The 24,844-nt window shown below is 34.8% G+C and overlaps 1 protein-coding gene across 1 annotated transcript in view; it reads left to right on the top strand.

Annotated features, from left to right (window-relative positions):
* The window catches only part of ADAM10 (ADAM metallopeptidase domain 10), a 138,837-nt gene that overhangs the window by 33,839 nt on the left and 80,154 nt on the right, over window positions 1-24,844 (top strand). Inside the window, exon 2 of the mRNA XM_044665304.1 lies at window positions 4,098-4,248. Within this exon, the coding sequence (XP_044521239.1) occupies window positions 4,098-4,248 (151 nt within the window). The remainder of the gene's footprint in view (window positions 1-4,097; window positions 4,249-24,844) is intronic.

The following is a 24,844-nucleotide window of genomic DNA, read 5'->3' as shown; positions in this document are numbered from 1 at the left end:
TCTTCTAGTTAAAGTACCTTACTAGTGTCCTCCTGTGTATAGTACTCAGTTCAGGCCTCACTAAACTCTGCCTAATCCCCCTGTCTGGAATGTCTTTTCTTCTGCCTCTCATAAAATCCCTATCTTGGGTAGTATTTTCTCCATAAAGTCCTTTTCTAGGATCCTTATCAGTGCTTTCTTTTTTACATTGCTTTCTGTTTACTCATGTACATACACATTGTATCCTTTCTGTAATATAAACTCTATGAAGGAAGAGATCATTTAATTTTTGTCTCATCCCCTGCCCTGAGGCAATGTGGTACTATGACAGTAATACTAGATTTGGAGTCAGAAGATCTAGGTTTGAATACTGTCTCTCTATAAGAATCTACTTTTGTATAGCCTTGTGCAAGCTAATATTAATCTCCCTGAGCTCTAGTTTCCTCATCTATAAAATGGAAAGGTTAGAACAGATCACCTATAAGGTTCTTTATTCCTCTAAATGTCTGATTCTGTGAATTAAGCCACAATCTTCTGTCATACTTGACCAGTAATAGACAACAGGAAGGGATAATTTTTTTTGTATCCTCAATTATCTATCACGATGCCTTACAATAGTAGTTGCCTAATGTTGATTTGATTGAATTTTACATTGTTGACCATCTCCTTTTTTGATGTCTCTTTCATTGGCTTCTGTGACATTGTATTGCAATAGTTTTCTTCCTATTTCTCTGTTTGCTCCTTTTCTTTTTCCTTCATTGGTCACCTGTCTTCCTTGACTTCCCAAAACTTCACCTAACTTGTTTATTTGGGTGTCTCATCTTTATTTATGGACCATACTTCATTTATTTGCCTTAGTACTAAAACATAATTTTCCAATACCTATCTCCAACTCTGTATCTTAATGGTACTTCAAATTCAAGATCCAAAATTGAACTCATTTTTTCCTTGTCTTTTATACCTTTCCCTGTTGCTTATGTAGGCTTCTTTATGTTTTTCTGTTCAAAAATTTTCACTGGTTCCTTATTGCCCCACTAACGCCCCAAACTGGCCCTATCCTACATTTCTAGCCTTATAATTTCTTATTGTACACCTGGTTTCTAGCTGATTTTGACTTAAGAGTTAAACCTAAAAATACATCCTAAAAGAATGCTTTGCTCTCTCATATGTACCCTCCCCTTTCCCCCGCATTTGTCCTTTAAGGTCTAATACAAATGAACTCTTCAGTTAATGGACTAGGTATGTCTTTCTGAGCAATAGTAGAAATATAGAAATGAATGAATTTGGACTCTTTTCTCATATTTTGTCAGTAAGTTAAATTTTTATTGGAACCATGCTGAATATTGAAGTGAGAAGAATATCTACAGTAGTGAATGGCTAGTGAGTTAGATGCCAAATTATGAAGACATGTTTCAACTCTGACACAAATGGTTGTATGATCAGTGCATTACTTAACTTTTCACTGTTTTAGGCAACTCTGGAAAATTAAAAATTGCTGACAAAATGCCTGCCTTGGTAGAGGAAGTTCCTTACCAAGACAACCCTATATTATTGAAATCATGAGTTTGTCTAAATTATCCTGATCTCTGTAATTATCCCTATATATTGAAGTATCTTAGAATTATTGTTTGGAGATATATACATAAACAGTAGTTTTGGAGAGGAAATAAGTGAGTGTTTAGATAGATATCCATTATTTGAAATACTGCTTTTTAAAATGTTTGACTATTTTGTATAGTTAATTTCAAGTTACGAATTCTGTTCAAGCCTCACAGATACTGAGATAACAATTGAGAATCCTTAAGGTAAAGCAAGATTATGAACCATGGCATTTTCAAATTGAAAATTATTATCCTTCAAATGGAAGCCAATATATAGACTTCTGCATCTTAGAAATGATATGAGGGAGTAAGCCAGGGAAAGAAGTTAACATGGTATATAAGCTGCAGTTGGAAAGCATTATTTACTTTGGGGCAGTGTCTCTTGGGGGAGTTATAATCTTTCTGTCTCATGGAAGATTGGAGAGGGAATGGTACAAGAAAAAAAGGTTAAAACTTTTTTCCCCATAGGGAAGAGAGTAGAATGAGATGCAATTTCGAAGAACTGTTGCTTCTTTTCTTCCAGATTTCTTTGAACTTAAATTGCTTCTGTTTGTGGGAACTGATGGCTTTGTTGAATATATTTTTATTTGTCTTTGATCTCAAATTTTGAATTGTTTCTTTCAGTTCTTTAATTTTAATTCTGATATTACAACAGAGTTTAAGGACATTAAGACAGATTATAATGTCTTTTGTTATGATTTTACTGGGAAACAGATAACATTATAAGCAAAATAGTATGTTATCAAACAGTATTAATACAATTTGACTTGGTTTTTAACATGTTTTGATACTCATATTTTGTAGTTAGAGAACTATCCAGGTGTGATCAAAAGAATACTAGCACAGAAATCAAGAGAATATATCTTTCCAGACCTCAATTTCCTTATCAGGAAATGAAGGCATTGGAATGGATGTCAGAGAATTTCAAGTTCTAACATTGTAATTATTTATAAATTGGTTCCTTTCTTCAGAGAGTTCTTCTCAATTGCTTATTCTTTAATATCTTGTTAAATCCTATAGATTATTTTTTGATAACTCTCCTAATCACAATAGATTTACTCAGTTGCCTTCTAGTACCCTAGCTTTTTTAAGGGTGTGAATGTGTGGGAGGGTTTGTTGACTAGTTCACAAAATGAACTGCTATACATTTTCCTTTCTTTTCACTGCGGGGGATGAGTAAACTTTTATTGTAGAATTTTAGAGCTAGAAGAAACTGGACATCTTGGTATAGGTGAGGAAACAGTAATGGGTAAGTGATGGTGTCCTTAATCTTGTACAGTGAGCTACTGCCATTTCCACCCTAACAGTCAAGATTTGAGAGAGAGAGAGAGAGAGAGAGTGTGTGTGTGAGTGAGTGTAGAGTGTATTGAGGGGGGTGCTTAGGGGGAAGGGGAATGTAGCTGGAACTAAGTGAAGTCTGAATTGGAGTCACCTCCTCCATAACTGTAGCCCCCTATCACTATGAGACTAGATGGGGTCCTCTTGTAAAAGCAGGAGACCCTGGAAGTGTGTGTTGCCATTGAGGGGCTGAAGAAATGAAACCCCCTCAAGGAGAAGTGAGTGATACCCCGATTCAGTGTTGGTGCCAGTCAGGGTACACACAAACCTCCCCCTTCCTCACAGCAGGTGGTTTGGCTAAAGGAGGAGATCCGATTGACCAGGCTGTTGCACCACCTCCCAATATAGTCTTCCTCAATGGAACTAACACAGATCTGTTCTGTTGAGGTTTATTCTGGTTCAAGGAGGGTAGAGGGAAATGAGGAAGGCTATTTATAGAAAGGGGGGCACAAGGATCCCCAAGTCAGGTCTGTTGCTCTGGCGAGTCCCACCGAGTCTCAATCCCGAAGGAGAGTCGGGTCTCTCTCAAACCAGATTTTCTCTTGCCCAACCCTGCTAATGTTATTGTCTACAAGCTATATTGGTTAATAGTTTAGGTGGGATATTGTAGGCCAAAGACCCAAGGCAAGGAGGGTTCAGGGAACTGCTCTCTGAAGGAGTCTAGCACCCCAAACTTCATTCAGCACTGCTAAGGGTCTAGGGTTTTTTTTAACAGGAAGCCAAGATGTCACTGGAGCAGGTCTCCTTTTCAGGTCTGGAAACCAAAGGTCTCTTCAGGAGATCACAGAGCTCGGATCCGCGTCCTTCCTCTCTAGCTCAAATCCCTGAAAGACCCCTGCTTAGGGTCTCCTCTCCCAGAAGTCTCTCTGCTGTTCCAATGGTCACTTGGACTCTCCTTCACCCCAATATTCCAAGGTTCTTTCAAAATGTCTTTGCCTTGCCTCATTCTTACAAGAGCAAGAGAGAGCAAGCGAGTATAATGTCCTTAATATAATATCAGACCAGTAGCTGGTCTGCGCCTTCTGATAAAATTTCCTTAGTCTAGCACTTTAAAATTTTCCAGGCTCTGACTTCTGTTCTCTTTTACCTTCCTTATAATATATGTAAGAAATGAAAACGAACTGAAATAGTTATTTGTAAGTTTTCAAGTATTTGATCAGTATTTTCTCTTTTTTTCAGGTCAGTATGGAAACCCATTAAATAAGCACATTAGACATTATGAAGGATTATCTTATGATGTGGATTCATTACACCAAAAACACCAGCGTGCCAAAAGAGCAGTCTCACATGAAGATCAGTTTTTACGCCTGGATTTCCATGCTCATGGAAGGTGAATAAATTTATTGAAATCTTTTGTTTTCACATCACTTAAATTTACATTGTATTCTTCCCTCTCTCAGAGAGCTATCTCATGTATTAAAAATTTTTTTTTAAAGAAAAAGAGAAGAGAAAAAAAACCCTGAAAATTGGGCAGTACATTTGAAAAAGAAAGCACAAAATAAATTAGTTGTTTCATACATTTGTATCTACCACTTTTGCAAGGAAGTTGGGAGAAGTGTTTTCTTATTTCTTTGTGGCCATACTTGTTTTCTATAATTTTCCAAAATGAATTAAGGTCTTTCTTTTTTGTGTCTTGTTTCATTTGAATTAATTTTTATATAACCATCATGTAAAAGCAAAAATTTTCCCTTAATTTTTTTCCCCAACAAAAAATGGGTAATATTTGAAAATTTGGCTAATATACATTTAAAATCTTGCCTTCTTAATAGGTTGTCCATGTCATATTATTGAAGATATAATAAAGATTTAAAATGTCTGAACTTAAATAAGTATTATGATTTATAGTATCAAAAACCTTAAAATTCAAAGGAAATTATTTTAGGCAAAATTTCTAAACACTTTTACCTTCGGCCTAAGAATTGATACTAAGTTTTGATTCCAAGGAGAAGAGCAGCTAGGAAATGGGGGATTAATGACTTGTCCAGGGTCATACAGCTAAAAACTCTGTGAGGTCAGATTTGAATTGGATCTCCCATCTCCAGGCCTGACTATCCACTGAGCCACTAGCTGCCCCATTTTGGGGAAGTTTTTAACCATTATATAACTATATTAATGTGTATATATGCATATAGTTATATTTATATATGCATGGAATTGGTATTTAAATTCCATTAAAGCTGGAATCAAAAGATAATACTTTTTAGTGCCTCTTCTGTCAAGTTAATTCAGTTTCTTTTTATAAATGAGAATCTTGAATACTACCTGCATTATAGACCTGACTACTGCAAAATCAGAATTTTTATGAGACTTCATTTTTCCATTGTTCTCTCAGCCACTCCAGGATAAAACATTGGAGTCATTTTTGGGTTCTTTTCTTTTCTCCCACAATCCAGTCATTTGCAAAATCTTATCTGTTCTTTTGAAACGGTTGATTCCTTTTTACCTAGCTCACCTCCAGTATTCAAGCCCTATCACTTTAAGCCTAAATTATTGCAAAAACTTCCTAATTGATTGCTTTGCCTTTGGTCTTATCTCACCCTTCATTTTGTTTTGTATACTTTTTTTGGGTTACTCTTTATTAAAAAATCATCTTTATGATGTCATACTATTGAAAATACTTCTGTAACTTTCGTGTCCCAGATTCTTATTGTGGTCCTCTGCATTTTGTTCTTAACTGATCATTCTATATTTCTATTAACATTTTTTAAAATCATTGTCACTTTATCCCTTTGTCCTTTCCTGTAACAAAGAACAGTCGCTAAATGTTTCAATAAACACATTGACCATGTCTGAATAGTATTTTGCATTAGTGGTCCCACATCTCTTTATCTAGAGAAGGGGAGTATATTTCATCATCAACAACAAAAGGCCTCTCAAATTTAAATTTGTTTTCACAGTATTCTGAATTCTGATTTTTTAGTGTTTTCTTTAATGTAATTTCTGTATTAATACAAGTAATTGTTCTTAAGCTTTTCTGTATTTATAGTTTTATATGGAAGAATAATAATGTATTTAGAGACCATATTTTCTTGATACATTCTCTCATTGATTTGACACGGTTTCTTTTTGCTACCACAAACATTTATGGTCTCGTGTAAAATCTGATTCAGATTGTTTACTGTCTCAGGGGGAAAGGAGAGGAGGGAGAGAAATTGGGATTCAAAATTAAAAAAGAAAACAAACAATGAATGTCAAAAATTGTTTATATATAATTGTGGAAAAATAAACTTAGAAAAACTATACTATTGCTATTTTGATACAAAGAGCCAATTTTTATTTCCTCTTAAAAATAAGTTTTATTGATTTTTTTTTTTGCTTTTACATCAATTATTTGTGGAAGTTATTTGTTTTATTGTACCCCCATTTATAAAAAAGAAAAACAGTCCAACTGAATCCTGTATCATTCCTTTCTGTTCTCCTAATCAATTGTGGTCTGATCTTTTCAAATTTTGCTTTACCTATCCATTAGGAGTTTATTATGGCATATTGTGTTCAGTGCTAGTCTAAACCTAATTTCTGCCAAACTACTTGAAAATTTTTCCTGTAGTTTTCATAAAATTAGCTTTTCTTCTATCTCTTCTAATCTTCCTTTACTTGCCTCAGATAGTTTGGGTTCTTGTAGTTTCATGAACATGGTATTGCCATATTTTATTGCCAATGTGTCCTACTTGTCTGATCTACTTTGCTGTTTTATAAATAATGCTGAATAGTTTCTGTGATAATTGCTTCATATCATAATTTGAGATCTAGTCATACTAGGCCCTCAGGAAACCCAGAATAGACAGCTAAGTGGTGGTGGTGGTGATGAACTAGATGGAATGCTGGACTTGGCGCTCAAAAAACCTGAATTCAGATCTGTCCTCAGACTTTGGGCAAATTGTTTAACCTGTTTGCCTCAATTTTGTCATCTTTGAAATGAGGATAATAATAGCATTTACCTTTTCAGAATTATTTGGATAAAATGAGTGTCTGTGTGTATGTATGTATGTGTGTATATATATGTATGTGTGTGTGTGTGTGTGTGTGTGTGTATGTATGCATGCTAGGTATTATTGGAATTTCTTTGTTCCTTTATTTCCCTTGAAACTTTAGACCTTTTTGTTCTTTCAGATGAATTTTTTGTTTTGTTTTGTTTAGTAATGCCATGACAGTTTTCATGGAATTTGTGAATCAGTTGTATAATTAGAAATCTTGAACCTTTGGACTTTATCTCCCAGAATCCTTTTCCCTTTGTCTACATAGCATCCTTACATGTTATACATAAGTTTGCTGTAACCCTGCCTTTTTGGGCTCTTCATCCTGTGCTCTCCACCTTATGTTCTTCTCACGTGACCATGGCTGGGTTAACTCCTTCTTTACTCTAGCTTTTTTATTTTCTTTTATCTTATTAAATATAATCCTTGGAGTTATTGTATATTAATTTTTAAGCTTATATTTATGGCAACCATGAAGGGATAGAATTCTCAAAAAAGTTTTTTTAAGTCTTGGAGAAAAGAATAGAGAGTAGATAAATTTTGCAAGCCATGTTTTCTCCAGTTGCCTGAAGCCCTAGCCGTAAGTTCATTGCTCTGCCCATATAGGTGGTACTGACCCTGTCTCTAGGGGAAATGACTGGACAGATACTGGTGCAAAGCTAGCAGTCATAGAAGGTCCTGAATTAATTTTAACCTTGACAACAAAAAATGAATCAGATTTATCACTTTCCTATAACGAAAAGGAAGTGGAGAAATGGAAGCAAAAATTTAAAGCAAAACAGATTAATGGAGTGTGGGTGTCATCTGAAGGAAAACCCTTGTTCCCTAGAAGTTTTTATTAACAAATTTGCCAATTTGTGCAAAAAATGGTCACTTTGGCACCCAGGGCATTGTTGACTCTGTTAAAAGAGTATGGATAGCCCCTGGTATAACTACTATAGCCTCTAAAGTGTGTATAGCCTGCCCTACCTGCCAAGTGTTTAACCAACACACCTTTCATGGCAAAGCATTTGGTGGGCATCCTCTGGGTTATACACCGTTTGAACATCTTCAAATAGATTACATAACTTGCCTAAGGCTAGGCAGTATAAATTTTGTCTAGTCATAGTGAATCAACTGACTAGATGGCTTGGAAGCATTTCCTACTGCCTAAGCCACAGTGACTTTTGTTGCCAGGGTACTCTTTTTTTTTTAAATTTTTAGAAAAATTTTCCGTGGTTACATGATTCATGTTCTTACTTTCCCCTTCATCCCCCTTTCACCCCCTCCCCCATAGATGACGCGTGTTTCCACTGGTTTTAACATGTGCCATCTATCAGGACCTATTTCCATATTATTGATAGTTGCATCGGTGTGGTTGGTTTGAGTCTACATCCCCAATCATGTCCACATCAACCCATGTGTTCAAGCAGTAGTTTTTCTTCTATGTTTCCACTCCTGTAGTTCTTCCTCTGAATGTAGGTAGTATTCTTTTCCATAAGTCCCTCAGAATTGTCCTGGGTCATTGCATAGCTGCTAGTACAGAAGTCCATTACATTTGATTTTACCACAGTGTATCAATCTCTGTGTACAATGTCCTTTTGGCTCTGCTCCTTTTACTCTGCATCAATTCCTGGAATTCTTTCCAGTTCACATCCATGGTACTCTTAAAAGAGATTGTTCCTCATTTTGGCCTGCCTGCACATATTGATTCGGATGGGGGAAGTCATTTTACCGATTCAGTTTTATCATGTATTCTTGTTTGGGGGATAACTCCCAAATTCCATGTACCATATCATCCCCAGAGCTCAGGCCAAGTTGAAAGAATGAAGAGAGAACTTAAAACTATCACTGGTAAATTATTCACTGAATAATTTCTGAAATTCTCCCTCTGGCCCTATTTTTTCTTAGAAGCAGGCCCAAGGGAGATCTACACATCTCACCATTTGAGATGCTTTTTGAACACAGTTTAAAATTATATTTTTATTATAATGACAATGCTACTATGAATATTGAATATTTCACTAATTATGAATTTTTTCTTATTTGTATTTAAATCTTACATTCGTCTTGATAGGTAAATATTGGGGATAGAGGTGTGCTATAATCTCATAGTTACTTCAACATATATTTGATTGTTTTTGACTCATATTATCATGATATTATTCAGTCTTAATTTCTATATATATATACGTGTTTTCTTTAAAGGATGCTAGGCATAGTGTTAGGTGTGGGAAATACAAACACAATGAATTAAATAATTATTACTTGAGAGGAATTTATATTTTAATGGAGAAACAAGTACATAAAATTTTATATAATAGAAATAAAGACTATAAATAAATGTCATTAGAGAGGGAGAATACTAGTACATAGATATCAACAAAGGCTTCATCTAGAAGTGTTGCTTGGGCTCTATTTTGAGGGAAAGCAGGACTTCTGTGAGGGTGGAGGTGAATAGAGGTTGTATTCCAGGTGTGAAGGTACAGCTAGAAGACATAATATTGGGAGAAGGAATATCATGTATAAGGAGAAAATGAGTTTTATTGGATCAAAATAAACAGAATGCAGAAGTATATCCAGGTTGTAAAGTGTTTCGAAAGCTAAACTTTGAAACTTGTCAGGATGTTTTGCTTATGGCCAATAATAACATTTCTGTTTCTTTATATATTCACATAGTCAGAGCCTGATCATTAGAATAAGAATTTTCATTTATGCCCAACTCAAGTTTTGATAGTTACTACCAATGTGACTTTCGGCAGATGTGATTTAATTTTTCTGAACCTATCTTTTTTTCCTCACCTTTTAAATAAGGGTTAGACCCAGTGGAATTGCTCGTCAGCTCAGGGAGTGGGGTGGGAATAACGTGAATTATGTAACCATGGAAAAATATTCTAAAATTTAGAATCTAAACAAACAAATAAAATAAATAAGCATTAGATTTAATGATCTTTAAGATCCATTTCAACTTGCAACCCTGTGATGCTGTGACTAGGGAAAGAACACAAGGAAAACTTCCCTTTCCTTCTCCTGTTGGGAGAAGATCAGATACTGAATGTTGAGGCACTTGCCTGAACTGTATAGCTTATATAACTTAGTATAACTTAGGAGTGGACTCCCAAGACACTGAAACTTATAACCTTTAAGACTAGTTCTGGCACTTGAAATAGAGAAATAAGCAGAATGTATTTACATTCCCTTCATGCATATTTATGCCTAATACTTTCGTGGTCAATAAAAATTGTTAAGGTAAGTTGGTGTGGTTGTTACTAGATCTTTAGTTATTGAATTTCCTGTCTCATATTTGGGCAGCATTTTAGATTAATTAGTCTTTTATGGCCTAAACTGGCCAAGCAATCAGCAAACAATTTTCTATGAGAAAATGCGTTTTGAGTTCTAAACAATTGATTTACAAATGAACTTTTGGAATATGACTCCATTTTTTAGCACAGGATATCCTACTTAAGACAATTCCTACCCTGAAGGTAATGTTGAGTTACAATAACAAGACTGGTAATGTGAAAACAAAAATTAGAGAACAGCTGGCTGCTACCATGTGTATATACTTTGTCTACAAGTACAAACTCCATTGGAGGAGGAGTTAAGCCAGAAAACTTTTAAAAAGATAGAAATTTGATGTGGGCATTGAACAAAGTTAAGGAAAAATGGTTCTTCAGAGATAGGAGACAAAAGAAGAAGAGGTGGTTAAAGATAAATATGTTGAGATAGAGAAGAAAGGAAAAGGAAAAGCTGTTAGTGTCTATATAAATAATGAATTTCATAGTGAGAAGGTTGAATTGAAGACTTAAGGAGCAGAGAAGGTTTGAGTTAATTGTTTTGGAGAATATAATAGAGAATGAACTTGAGATAATAAAGGTTTTGTGAGGAATGTATTTAATATGAGGGGTCTTTTATGCCTGTCTAAAAGAAAAGGAAAATTTTAGGATTTTCTTAATATTGAGAAATTTTCTTACCTGTGCTGTGATCTTTGAGCAATTTACAAGCATTTTTTTCTGCCCTGGATTTGTGACTAGCAGCTCGATTCTCCTGTTCCTGCACACACTTGTGCTAGTGGTCATTCTCTTCTTTGGACTATGATTTGCGTCTGTATGTAGGCAAAAAAATAGAGTCCTGAACATAGTGTCCCAGGAAAGGGACCTATCCTTTTCACCAGTTTTCTGAACCCTCTTATCTAAGTTTGTGGACTGAGAACTCTGAAAGGTGCTGTTGCTGATTTGGTTGTCCCACGGCTTTCCCACTGCTTTTCCCAGTTGGAGGCTGCTGCAGGGAATCAGTGCTAGACCAGGCTCAACACTTCACTCTGATGTGATAGATCTTTCCTGCTGACCTTCTATATTGTCTTGGGTAGGAAAATTCTTTCATTACATCCTTTTGTAGGTTCTGCTGCTCCAGAATTTGCTTTGAAGTGTTAAAGTTGTTTGGAGGGAAATTTGTGAGTCCATGCAACCCCCTGAAAAAAGATGGTAGAAAAGAGAGCTTATTTTCTACCATGTTGACTTTACCTCTCTAAGGTATTATCTTTTGATTTGGATTCTCCTGCAATTTTTATTTTATTTTTTACTTTTTTCAGTTTTCAGTTTAATTTGATCTTATTTTATTTTTTTAATTTAATTTTTTAAAAATTAAATACTGTGTATTCGCTCCAAGGCAGAAGACTGGTAAGGGTAGGCAATGGGGGTCAAGTGACTTGCCCAGGGTCATACAGCTGGGAAGTGTCTGAGGCCATATTTGAACCCAGGACTTCCCAACTCTAGGCCCGACTTTCAATCCACTGAGCTACCCAGCTGCCCCCTGTAACGATTAAAAATGATAAAGGCTGATATTATAAGAGAAATTAATATTTTAATTGCCATGGCCATGTTGGTAAAATATATATGACCGCGCCTGACTATCCTTAAAAATGCCGCCCTTCTTTATCTCCACCCATCTTCCTCCTCTCGCATGCCAGAGAGCCCACTGAGGTAGCAAAGAGAGGACGTCTCAAGGCCGTCCGCCGAATTTAAGCTGCCCTATACGTTGGGGACATCAGAGATGTCCCCACGTCCAAAAACTGGAAACCCATTGGATCATGGGGAATGTAGTCTCAAAGTCCCCACATGTCCACAGGAAGTTTGTAAGATACTTTTAAATGGGACCTCCCTGAATTCCAAACACATATTTCCCCCTGAGATCCGGCAAAAAAAAGGGTTGTCCTTTTTTTCTTCGCTGGATCTGTAAACCTAGTCAACTTCTAAATTTCAGGAATTTGGGGATAAAAGAAATGGATAAAACTAGCTGCATTGACAAAAAGCCAATTTGGGGGCAGTCCCCTATTGCTATAAGAGTGTACATTCAAAACAAATGCATTCAACTCACTCAATTCCCCATAGTTCAAATCAACTGCACCCAAAGTTCAATTTTGATCTTTATGGTCCAGTGAAGGGTCTTCAGGCATCTTCATGGTGCCTTCACCAAACAGGTTCATTGTCTAGATTCTGGGGAGATGGCAAAATCCTTATCCTGAAATTACTCTCAAAAGAATTTAAACTTTACATTATAGATTATACATTTCCCCTTGAAATTACTCCTAAAAGAGTTAAATATACATATATTTTTACATTATCGAGTTTTAAAAACTTAACACATATCCCCCTGAGGAAAATTCTAAACAACACATTTCTCCCCTGAAAAGGGTACCTCAGGTCAGCTAAGGATACATGGCTGAGTCATGGGGGTTGTATGAAATCAATTGGCAAAAGAAATAATAAAAAAAATAATGAAATGTAAAATGCGCAAAAAAATTTTAAGGAAAATTAAACTTGGAACAGGCCTTTGAATCAAGGCCCAATTAAAGTGATTTAAGCAGTTTGCAATTACCTATTCAGGGTCAGGACTATAGAAAATTGCCATTCTCTCTCTCTCTATATATAAGAGAAATAAGGGGAACGTCTCTCTCTGGTCTGATTTGCCTTCAGCTTCTCAGGGAATGAGCCAATTAATAACCAGTCTTATGTGCTTTCCTAGGAATCTAAGTTAAAGGGGATCCTCGTTCTCTAAAATGTTAGAAAAGACTGGAACTCCAAAAAAAAACTCAAACCCCTGTTTCAAGCCTTTCAGTATTGGCATAGAACTCCTGCAATCCATGCAGATTCTCATTCAAGTTTCCATGACTTTGTGGCTCTTAGCACTTCTCCTGGAATCAGACAGAGAGGCATTAAATCACAGTCCCATGATATTTACCAATAATTGGCAGGCTACCATAGTCTCAGGATCTTCAGGTATGCATCATTATAGCAAATATATATTTGCATTAAGCTTATATCACTATAAAATCAAAAAAGGATAAATAATGATTATATATGTACTTCTAGTACCAGATGAGGAAAAAAAATTAATTTCTCTAACTAAAAATTTTAAAGAACAAATATTGCATTGCACATGTAAGGAAGAATAATAATACGTCAAAAAAAAAAATAAAAAGCTTAGAACTAGTGAAGGGTTTACAAAAATAGCAGATTCACAATGCACATTCAACTAGAGTACCATAATTTCTAATAACACATTTTAAAACAGTAAATAATGATGTTTAAAAATCATATACTTGTTACAAATTTTAAACCTTGGCTAAGATATTTTCTTAACAAACTTCTGTTACTGCCTCCATAGCAAAATCTTATATTAAAAAAACCTTCTGGTCTAAATTATCCTCAGGAATTCTAGATCCTTCTGATAGAAGTATACAGGAGCACTCTTGGCTTCCTGTTTTAAAAAAAATCCCGGGTAGGAAATTTTCATACTTCTTCTACCCATTTAAGGCAACAATTTTTTTATAATAAAATATATAAAAGCTTATCCTTTAAGACAACAATTCTTTAAATACATAAAAACCTTATCATTTATACAGAAAGGACTAGGATCTAAAGTAAAATTTAAAAGACCTCTCATAAATTACAATTTAAATCTCAAGGCATCAAAACCTCCAAGGTTTAATACAATTACCAAGATAGAATAAAACTTAAAAGACATGTGCTCCTATAAGATGTTCATAGATGGTATATATAACAGCATTGTTTTGATACAGTAAAAAATGGAACCTTAAATAAATTAGGAAATACAATATGAGTACTGGATAACAAGCTATACAGTCAAAAACCTCTTACCAGTTCTAATAGATTTTTCCATCATTGTTTGGGAGTTATAATAACTATCTCCTCAAGTATGTTGGTTACTTCCTGTTGGGGCAGTTTCCGCTTTGAACTTGAACTTTGAACTTGGCTGAAGGATCTGAGTCCTTAGGCTGCTTCCACTCTGAATGGTCACATGGGTAAGTTAGGCTGACTTCCTTGGCCTACCTTGGGATTTTCCAGACTCTCTACCTTAAGTAGGCCTCTTGCCTCTCTGATTGCTGAGGCCTTGTGGGGTGTAATCTAGTTTAATTAGCCTTTTAACCCTCTCTCTCCATCCGGGCCTCTGCAGGCCTGGACTAGCCTCTCCCTCTCTCTATTTCCCTACCTTCTACCCTTCCTAATTGTAAATAAACTACCTTAAACCTGATCCTAATTTGGGTCTATTTTAATTATGGAATCAATCTGAATTATTGATTCCTGGCGGCCATACCTTAAATAGATATCTGTATAATACCTAAAATCTCCCTCTTACACCCCTGATCTTATTTTAAAAGCAATTATTTTTCTCTCTCCCCCATTGAAGGGACCCCTCTTCCCCCAAATCTACAACACTCTTTGTTTTGAGTATGTGTAGTTGAACAATGCTAATTCCAATATTGGTTGTGTGTAAAAATGTTTCATTCTTCATCCTTAGTCTGTAACGTCTGTGAAGTGGTAGATAGCATGTTCATCAACTGACCTCTGGAATCATGACTAGCTTTATGTTGATTAGTGATCTTAAGTCTTTCATAGTTGTTATCTTTTAAATTGTTTTCCTGGTTTTATTCACTTTACTTGGCATCATTTATATAAGTTTCAAATTTTCTTTTAAAGTATTCCTTTTGTCATTTATTAGACATAATAGTATTCTATTAAATTCATATAACATATATGTGATTGGTGATTTGGACTTTAAATGATGACTATTGCAAATATTAATAACATGGAAATAGGTTTTGAATAGTGATACATGTATATCCCAGTGGGATTTCTCATTAGCTCTGGGAGGGTGAAGGGAAGAGGGGGGAGGGAAAGAACATGAATCATGTAACCATGGAAAAATATTTTAAATAAATTAATTAATAAGAAATAAATTTATATACCATAATTTGTTCTGTCATTCTTTAATTGATAGGAAACTCGATAGTTTCCAAATTTTTTGCCCCAACAAAAAGAGTTACTATAAATTTTTTGTATTTATTGGTCTTTTTCCTTTTCCTTTTCATCTATTTGGGGTATGAGCCTAGTATTGGTAATATTGGGTCAAAGTTTATTGACTTTTTTGGTGTCATTTTTAATTGCTTTTTCAGAATGATTGAAATGAATCAGCTTTTCAAAATTACTGTTAATGCATTTCTGAGATTTTATTAGCTTTTTTAAATAGCTATATTATTAGCTCATTTTGACATAACCAATTAAAATTACCTGATCTTTTCCAAATTCGTATTTTTGTATAATTTATATTTTGAACTAAAATCTTATGATTTTACCTTTCAAACCCCAAAATTAAGATATAATTTGTCATTCTAAACTTTTGTGACAAGATTACAAAAGATTTAAAATTTGTAAAAATCTATTTACCTCATTTTACAAATGAATAAATTGAGGCACTGTGGTATTTAGTGAATTGTTAAGGTTGCAGAGGTAAATAAGTAGTTGGGAAAATATTCCTTTAGGGTAGATGATTAGGAGCAGAATGGCATAAATTATATTGATCACTTAACAGGCCAACCAGCAGATATTAGATAATTCACTGGGCAAGTTCAGCAGTCCAGGGCAAAAGAAATCCCTTGTTTGTTACATATGTGGAATTGTATATGTTTTCTCTTTCCCTTACAAACTAACAGTAGAAGAATTAAACCCAGTGGAATAACGTAGAAATCTTCATTGGAAATCATTATCTATTCCATATTGAGTTTTTTTCTGTCTATATACTGTGTATTGGACAGTCATTACATTTGCCAGGAATGTTGTCACAAGTTTCCTTTCTTAGTTTAATTTTTGTGTATTTGTGTGCCTTTTTTGACCTCTCTGCTGTTGAGGATTGGCCCTTAAGTAAATTTAACCTCTGGGCAGAAGCTTTTTCAATCTGTATTTATCTCTTGAATAAGGAGGAAGAAGTTGGAGGACAGTTCAAACTATTTGAGATTACTACCACATGGAAGGAAAATGAAAACCTTACCATTGGGTTTGGAGACTATGAGGTTAGAGAGACTCTTTTTGAGTTGTCTTTGGTTTTTGCTATGGAGAAGTTATGCCTAAAAAGGAGCAACTCTTGACATATCTTTATTTCTCAACTGGTTACACTCATTTTGGACTTCTTAGACTGTTTTACCATGTTCCCAGTAAGCTTATCTTTGGGAATCTCATCATCTTACAAGATCCAATCTGTTCTGGTACTCGCACCTCTTTGGTGGTGCCTGCCTCTGTCTGACTGGAAAATAGAACTAGATACTCCTCAATGTCCATTTAAAAAGGACAGATAGGAGAGCTTAAGACATGTTAAATGTGAGTACAGTGTTATAGAGAAAATGAACTTTGATTTAAAAAGATTTAATAAACTTTCAAGTATGATTTTAAATATTAGCAGTTACTCTATTAGGTAGCATTTTACTGGTGTACTCCACCTATCTTTTCCAAATCTATTATTAAACCTGTCAGATTAATGGTTAAAATATAATTTTAATATTGGATTTTGTTTTATTTCTGCATTATTGCATTATTCATAAAATAAAATTTAGGTTCATATTTTTCCCTTTAGTCTTTTAATTAATTTTCATTTCAATCTGTCATCATTGATAATACTTGGCATGGCTACCCAAAAAAATGGCTGATTAATGAACGACTATTTATTGAGTAGCCACTGTTACCTTGTTGGTTCATTTACTCAGCAAATATTCACTAAATTTTAGATGACCATCATAGAAGTAGCATAGTATGATGATGTCTTGAAGTCAGAAAGACTTGGGTACAAATCCTGCTCCTTAAATATTTAATAGTACATGACAGTGGTTAAGTCACTTAACCTTTGTTGACTGAAATAACTCCCTAGGACTTAGCTATTAATTCCTAGGTTGTTCTCACACAGAGAGAGTATCCTATAAGTGTAATACTCCAATGTTTGTTTTAAAAAAAAGCATAAAACATAATCTTAATCCATCAAAGAACTTATAGTTAGAAAGTTAGGCATTACGTGCTAATAATGGCACAACAGTATCAAGCTTATGAAAAGATAGTATGTAATTGATTATAAAATAAGTGTTTTACATAATAGATGGATATTTAGGCAGTATGAATTGGAAAGGAAGGTTAGAGAAGTCTGAAATGATTACAGGCTTTGAATGTTTTATGGTTGAACTTGAACTCAGCTTTGAATAATGGGTAGAATTTTGATGAATAGTGTTTTTTAGTGTTTAAAATATCAATATAGAAAATTTCATTAGTTCTGAAAAAATTACCTGTATATAAAGTGTGTTGTTGTTCACTTGTTTTAGTTTGTGTTTTTAGATCTCTTTATGGTACCTTGGTAAAGATACTGGAGCAGTTTTTCATTTCCATTTCCAGTTCATTTTATAGATGAGGAAACTGAGTGAAACAGGGATTAAGTGACTTTCCCAGGTTCACTCAGCTGTTTAATGTCTAAAGCCATATTTGAACTCTGGAAGATGAGTTATTTTGCTTGTAGACCTGGCTAATCTACTGTGCTATCTGACCGCAAATGTAAAGCATAATTCTAAATTAATCTAATTTTGTACTATAAGATAAGAAAGGTAATAGTCTGACTGACTTTATTGCTAATCTGACAAATACACTGAGTAGTAGGATACAATACAATGAAACTTTGAAAGAGTTGCCTTCGAAACAGAGTGACAGATGAGCATTTCCTTTCCTTTGGCCCCCTCTTTAAAAAGTTTGCCCATCACTGTTCTAGGATAATGAATGCATTCTATTTGGTGGATTATAATTTCTTTTTTTTAACCCTTACCGTCTGTCTTAGAACTGATCTGTTCTAATACAGAAGAGCAGTAAGGGCCAGGCAATTGGGTTTAAGTGACTTTCCAGGGTCACAGCTAAGAAGTGTCTGAGGTCAAATTTGAACCCAGGTCCTCCTGACTCCAGGCCTGGCACTGTTTTCACTGAGCTATCTACCTGCCCTGGGACAATTAATATTTAAGTAAAATGCAAAAGTTTCTTGAGGTAAAATCTTATGTAGAAAGTAATATATATTGGTTCAATGAATGAAGAAGAATGAATGGTGTAGAAGAAATAGAATGTTTTCTTTCTGAGCCTTAATGGCTAAAATATATGCCTTTTAAACATATTAACTAATTAATTAATTAATCATTTTCCCCCCATCAAATAAGCTCTGTCTTATTTATTAGTTCAGTGGTTTGCTTTCAATTTTATTAATCTCTCCTTTGATTTTCAAGATTTCCAATTGTTTTAATTTGGAATTTTGTTAATTCTTTTTCTGCTTTATTAAGTTCATGCCCAATTCACTGATCTGCCTGTTTTTTAATGTGTAAGCATTTAGAAAAAATTGATGTAAGCATTTAGAGTTACAAATTTCCCCCAAGTACTGTTTTGATTGCATTCCATAAATTTTGGTATTTTCTCTCATTGTTGTTCTCTTCAATGAAATTATTGTTTGTATGATTCTTTTTTGACTCATACATTCTTTAGTAAAAGATTATTTAGTTTCCAATTAAGTTTTAGTCTTTTCTGCTGCCTTTTATTGAATGGAATTCCAATTGCAATAAATCTGAAAAGTATACATTTAATATTTCTGCTTTTCTACGTTTGGTTGTTAGGTTTTTATGTTTTCTTATATAGTCAGTATTTATGATGGTACTATGTATGCTGAGAGAATGTATATTCCTTTCAGTTCTCATTCAGTGTTCTCCAGAGGTCTATCTTATTGAATTAAAAAAAATGTTTACTTCTTTCTTGTTTATTGTTTGGTTGGATTTATCTATTTCTGTGAGAATGTTGAGTTCTCCCACTAATAAAGTTTTATTTTCTTAATTCCTCCTGTAACTTGTGTAACTTCACTTTTATAAATTTAGATACTATGTCATTTGGTGCATAAATGTTTAGTGTAGGTAATTGCTTCATTGTCTGGTATCTTTTATCAAGATGTACTTTCCTTAGCTCTTTTGATTAGATCAGTTTTAACTTTTGCTTTGTCTGAGATCATGATTGCTAACCTGCTTTTTTTAAATTTTAGCAGAGGCATAGTAGATTCTGTTCTAGCCTTTTACTCTTCTGTCTCCCTTCATTAGATATGTTTCTTGTAGGTAGCATATTGTGGGATTCTGGTTTTTAATCCACTCTGCTATCCTTTTACATTTTATGGTTCAGTTCATTGCATTCATATTGAAAGCTATGATTACTAATTATGCATTTCCCAATATTCTTTCCCCCATTTCACTTTCTTTCAGCTTTTTCCTATTAAATATTTTACTTCTGACCATCCTCTCTCCTAATGCACTCTTCCTTTTGTCTTTCCCCTTCTTTTCTCATTCTTCCTCCCCTCCTACTTTTCTGTAGGGTAAGATAGATTTATATGACTGAATGAGTGTGGATATCATTCCTGCTTGAAGCTAATTTCATTGAGTGTAAGGTTCAAGCATTGTCTGCTATCAATTTCTCACATCTTATCTGCTTTGTTGACTTTTAAGTGCTGCTTCTTGTGATATCATTTGCTCCCTTTATCTCTCTTTGTCTTTTTCCCCATTGTGTTCCTCTTAATTTTTCTTTTTGGAATATCATCCTGTCCTATTGGGCTTACTCCTTTTCTTCTATATAAGTGTAGTTCTTCTTACTGCCCTAATAGTGATAAAATTCTTAAGTACCTTAAGCATCTTGAGTACTTTAAGTGAATTAAGTATCTCACATTATCAGAGGTATCTTAATTATCACCTTCCTTTGTAGAAATATAAACAGTTTAACCTTATTGAATCCCTTAAGGGTTCACTTTTGTTTGCCTTTTTATGCTTCTCTTGATTGTTGAATTTGCTTATCTAATTTTGTCTCTTCCCCCCTCCTCCCCCCCTTTTTTTTGTTTTGGTCAAGAATATCCATTTCATTGTCAGTTTTTTCCCCTGGAGCACTATGCTCCCTTTGCTGGGTATGTGATTCTTGGTTGTGATCCTAGATCCTTTGCCTTTCAGAATATCATATTCTGCATTTTTGGTCTTTTAATGTAGAAGCTTCTGGGTCCTATGTAATCTTGACTGGGCTCCATGATATTCGAATTTCTTCCTTCTCTCTATGGTATATTTTTCTTGCCCTGGAGTTCTAGAATTAGGCTATAAGAGTCTTGAGAATTTTAGAATTGGCCTTTCAGCAGATGATCAGAGGATTCTTTGAATTTCTTTTCTTGTTCAAGAATATCAGGGAAGTTTCCCCTGATGATTTCCAATATGGTGTCCAGGCCCTTTTTGATCATGTCTTTCATGTATTCAAATGATTTTCAAATTACCTTTCCTTGATTTATTTTTTCAGATCTGTTGTTTTTCTGCTGAGATATTTCATATTTAAAATTTTTTTTTGTTCATTTTATTTTTTTTATTGTTTCTTGATATCTTATGGAGTAATTAACTTGTGTTTGACTAATTCTCATTTTTAGAGTTATTTTTCCTTGTGTTTTCCTTGACTTTCTTTTTTGCCAATTCTGCTACAATATACAATATCTAATACAATAAGGAATTGTTTTCTTTAGTTTATTTTTTAGCCTCCATTTCAATTTGGCCCGTTGTTCTTTAACTTTTTTTTAAGTTCTTCTAGGGGAACCTTTGGGGTTGGACCCCCTTTCGCACACTATCCTTTTGAGGTTTCATATGTTTTGAATATGTTTCAGTGTTTGCCATTGTCCTCTTTTGAGTTTGTAATTTCATCTTCCCTATCACAAAAGAGACGTTTTAATGCCAAGTTTTCCCTTTGACTTTGCTCATTTTTCTAGTGTATTTTTTTGTTCATTTGTTTTTGTCTGTTACTTTTCCCTCATGTTGAAATTCTGCTCTGCTCTTGGGGTAGAGGTATCACTTTTTGAAGTTTGCAATAGAGTCTGGTCCGATGCTTGGGATGTTTGGCTTTCTTTGGGATCCAGGTACACACTTTTAGCAGGTAGCATGACTGGATTTCACTTCCTCTGCTTTTGGTTTCCTTGGTGTCTTGTGAACTCAGCCAGTCCCTGCTCTGCTGGTTCATTGCTGTGAACAGTGTGAAGTGTACTTTACTGATCCTTTGTGGATCTCACACTCTTTGGACTACTCTACCTTCTTCTTTTCTTTTCTTTTCTTTTTTTGGGAAAAGGTTTGGGCAAGCTGGGAATGTGACTCATAGCTTCTAGGAGTGGACCCTATTTGTATCTTTTAAGGGAAATTAAAAAATTATTTTAAGATTTGTCATTTAAAAATTTTGTTGACAACTCCCCTTCTCTCCCCTCCCCCCAATTTTTTTTTTTACATCACCTTCATTTGTTGTTTCCCCTCCTCTATCCTGAGAGCCATCCTGGAAGGAAGCAGCTATACAATGAAGTTCATAGACCACTGGGCATGGAGTTTGGAAAATCTGAATTCAAATCCAGACTTAAATTAATGATTTAATTAACACAGTTAATATGACCCTGGGCAGGTCACTTATCTTCTTCCTGTTTCTTCAACTATAAAATGCGGATAATAAAAGCACCAAGATATCAGGATTGTTTTAAGGATCGAGTGAAATAAAACTTATAAAATTCTTAGTACAATACTGGTTAATAGACATTGTCTTCCTTTTATCTCTTTTTAAAAAAACATGTACTCTGTGCAGCTACATGACTCAGTGGGATAGAGAGCCAGACCTGGAGAGCAGAGGTCCTAGGTTCAAATCTGATTGTAGATATTTCCCAGCTATATGACCCTGGGCAAATCATTTAACCCCAATTGTCTAGCCATTACTTCTCTTCTTCCTTGGAACCAATACTTAGCATTGATTCTAAGATTCTAAGAAATGGTTGAAAAAAAAAAAAAGAATAAAGAAAAAAAGGTGAGGGGGATAGTTCCAGAGATCAACCAACAAATTTACATGTTTGACAGCATATGCAGTAGTCTATACTCATAGTACTTACCTTTGCCAATGAATTAGAGATGTACACTTTTTTCTCCCTTCTAGAATCTTCATTTAGAATCTTCAAAGCTTAGCTCATTACCACTACATGAGGCTTTTCTTGATTCTCTTCATATGTTATCTAGTTTATATTTTGCATATACTTTGGGAACACAATGTAGAGCTCTAGTAGGTAGAGATCTGGCCAAGGCTTGGAAGACTTTGTTTGAGGTCACAGCTTTGGCACAACCTAGATAATTATCTTAGGCAAATTATTTAACCTCTCAATATCCCATGCCAATTCCTTAAGACTTTTTAGGCTGAAGGAGTAAACATCCGAATTTGTAGAAGTATTCCATGTACCAACAACATCAAAGTTCTTATCCAAAAAACTTTAAAATATTTATTTTAGGTATACCATTTTTGGATGTAGACTTTGCTGTATATCTTCTTACTTTAGAATGCCACTTGAGGTAAAAAACTTTTGGAGTTTTCTTTTGTTTCCTTAACATCTAGCATAATTTCTAATGTATAAATATGTGCTTGTTAAATTATTTTTCTCCTCGAATTTTTCCTTTTAAATCACCTGCTTTTCCCTTTATAGTCGTTCTTCTTCAGAGAACCATAAATAAAACCTTATAAAATATTTTTAAAAATAAAAGAAATAATGATAAAGAGAAAGAGAAGTAAAAACCGAAGTTGGCAATACATTGAAAAATTTAATTATGTTCAGTATTCTGTGATTTTTGATATCAACCACTATAAAGCAAGGGATGAGTCACACAAAGAGTCATGTCTCTTCATCATATAACTTCTTGGACCCAAATTCTATTTCATATTTTACACCATTTAGGTTGAGTTATTTTATGGTGGTTGTACTTTCCATTTCCATTGTTAGTAGTTTGTGTGTATTGTTTCCTTGGCTGTGTTTATTTCTCTACAATCAATGTAAGTCTTCCCATTGTAAGATTAAAATTAATATCTAATAACTCCAAGTATTATGTTTTATAAGATTTATTAATAATCACTTGAAGTAAAGGAAATAAAAAGACAAAAATAAAGCCTGAGTGAAGAGAAGTTTTCCCCGATACCTATAGCTGGTGTAGAGGGGAAGAGGCGGGGATACAGAAACTTTATCTCCAAAACATAAGGACTTAATGTGAGGACTAACGTGGGATTCTGGGAAATGGAGTCCTGGGGCACAAAATTCTAATTTCACAATATCCCCCCTATGATTCCAATGGAAAAAGAGCATGTAGAAATCTCTCAGATTTACATGCCTAGTTTCCAAATGAAATCAGTACACATAACCAACTTAAAAGATCTTCAACTAGAAGTACATACAATATTGCACTTTCTAAGGGGAACTTATAATAAATTTGAGATTAGAGGGCACCTTCTCCAAACACTTTACAGTTCACTTTATACATTGGGGGAGGTAGCAAGTTTTTTATCCTAAAATTACTTTCAAAAGAATTTAAACTTTGCATTATAGGATAATACAATCCCCCCTGAGGAGAGTGCTGACAAACACATGGATCATTCTTGGATACATGACTGAGTTATGAGGGATATGAATCAATTGTCAAAACAAATAAAAAAAATCAAAAAATCCAAATAAAATGAGAAAAAATAACTTCTAGATGAAATATAAAATATAAAGACTTATGTCTAAAATTCTAAGAAAGAAAAATAAACCTATAACAGGCCCTGATTAAAGTGATTTATGTCCCATAAGCCTGTAGTAGTAATTATGCACTTACCCAATCAGCAGCCAGGACTATAGAAAATTGGCACACTATGAAAGACAAAAAAGGGACTAGATTTTGAAGCAGATGGGAAATAGCATTCCCTGATCTGATTTTACCTTTTCTCTCAGGGAGAGGGGAGCCAGAATAGCTGCCAAAGTGAGGTACTTGGTAGAAGTGTGGATCTGGCAGGAGGGAATCCTGTGTCTGATTTTGCAAAAAGCTGTTTCCTTGAACCACAAAATAAGTTCTAAGTCCCCTGTCTTGGCACAGAATCTCATCAATCCCTCGAGGATTGTTTGGTCTCCTTGACCTTCTGCTCGTTGGTACTGTGCAGGTTAATGTTGTGCTTCTTCGCACTATGAAGTGGCTCATTTTTTTTTTACATTTATTAATATTCATTTTTAACATGGTTACATGATTCATGCTCCTCCTTTCCCCTTCAACCCCCCCCTTCCCGCGCCCCCCCTACCCATGCGCATTTCCACTAGTTTTGTCATGTGTCCTTGATCAAGACCAATTTCCAAATTGTTGGTAGTTGCATTGGTGTGGTAGTTTCGAGTCTACACCCTCAATCATGTCCACCCCGACCCATGCGTTCATGCAGTTGTTTTTCCTATATGTTTCCTCTCCTGCAGTCCCTCCTCTGAATGTGGGTAGCATCTTTACCATAAATCCCTCAGAATTGTCCTGGGTCATTGCATTGCTGCTGGTTCAGAGGTCCATTACATTCGATTTTACCACAGAATGTCAGTCTCTGTGTATAGAGTTCTTCTGGCTCTGCTCCTTTCGCTCTGCATCAGTTCCCGGAGGTCTCTCCAGTTCGCCTGGAACTTCTCCAGTTTATTATTCCTTTTAGCACAATAGTATTCCATCACCCGCATATACCACAGTTTGTTCAGCCATTCCCCAATTGAAGGACATACCCTCCTTTTCCAATTTGTTGCCACCACAAAAAGCGCAGCTAT

Source organism: Gracilinanus agilis, chromosome 2 (assembly GCF_016433145.1).
Source record: "Gracilinanus agilis isolate LMUSP501 chromosome 2, AgileGrace, whole genome shotgun sequence".
In the NCBI taxonomy this organism is placed as follows: Eukaryota; Metazoa; Chordata; class Mammalia; order Didelphimorphia; family Didelphidae; genus Gracilinanus; species Gracilinanus agilis.
This window is presented reverse-complemented; position numbering and strand designations above follow the sequence as displayed.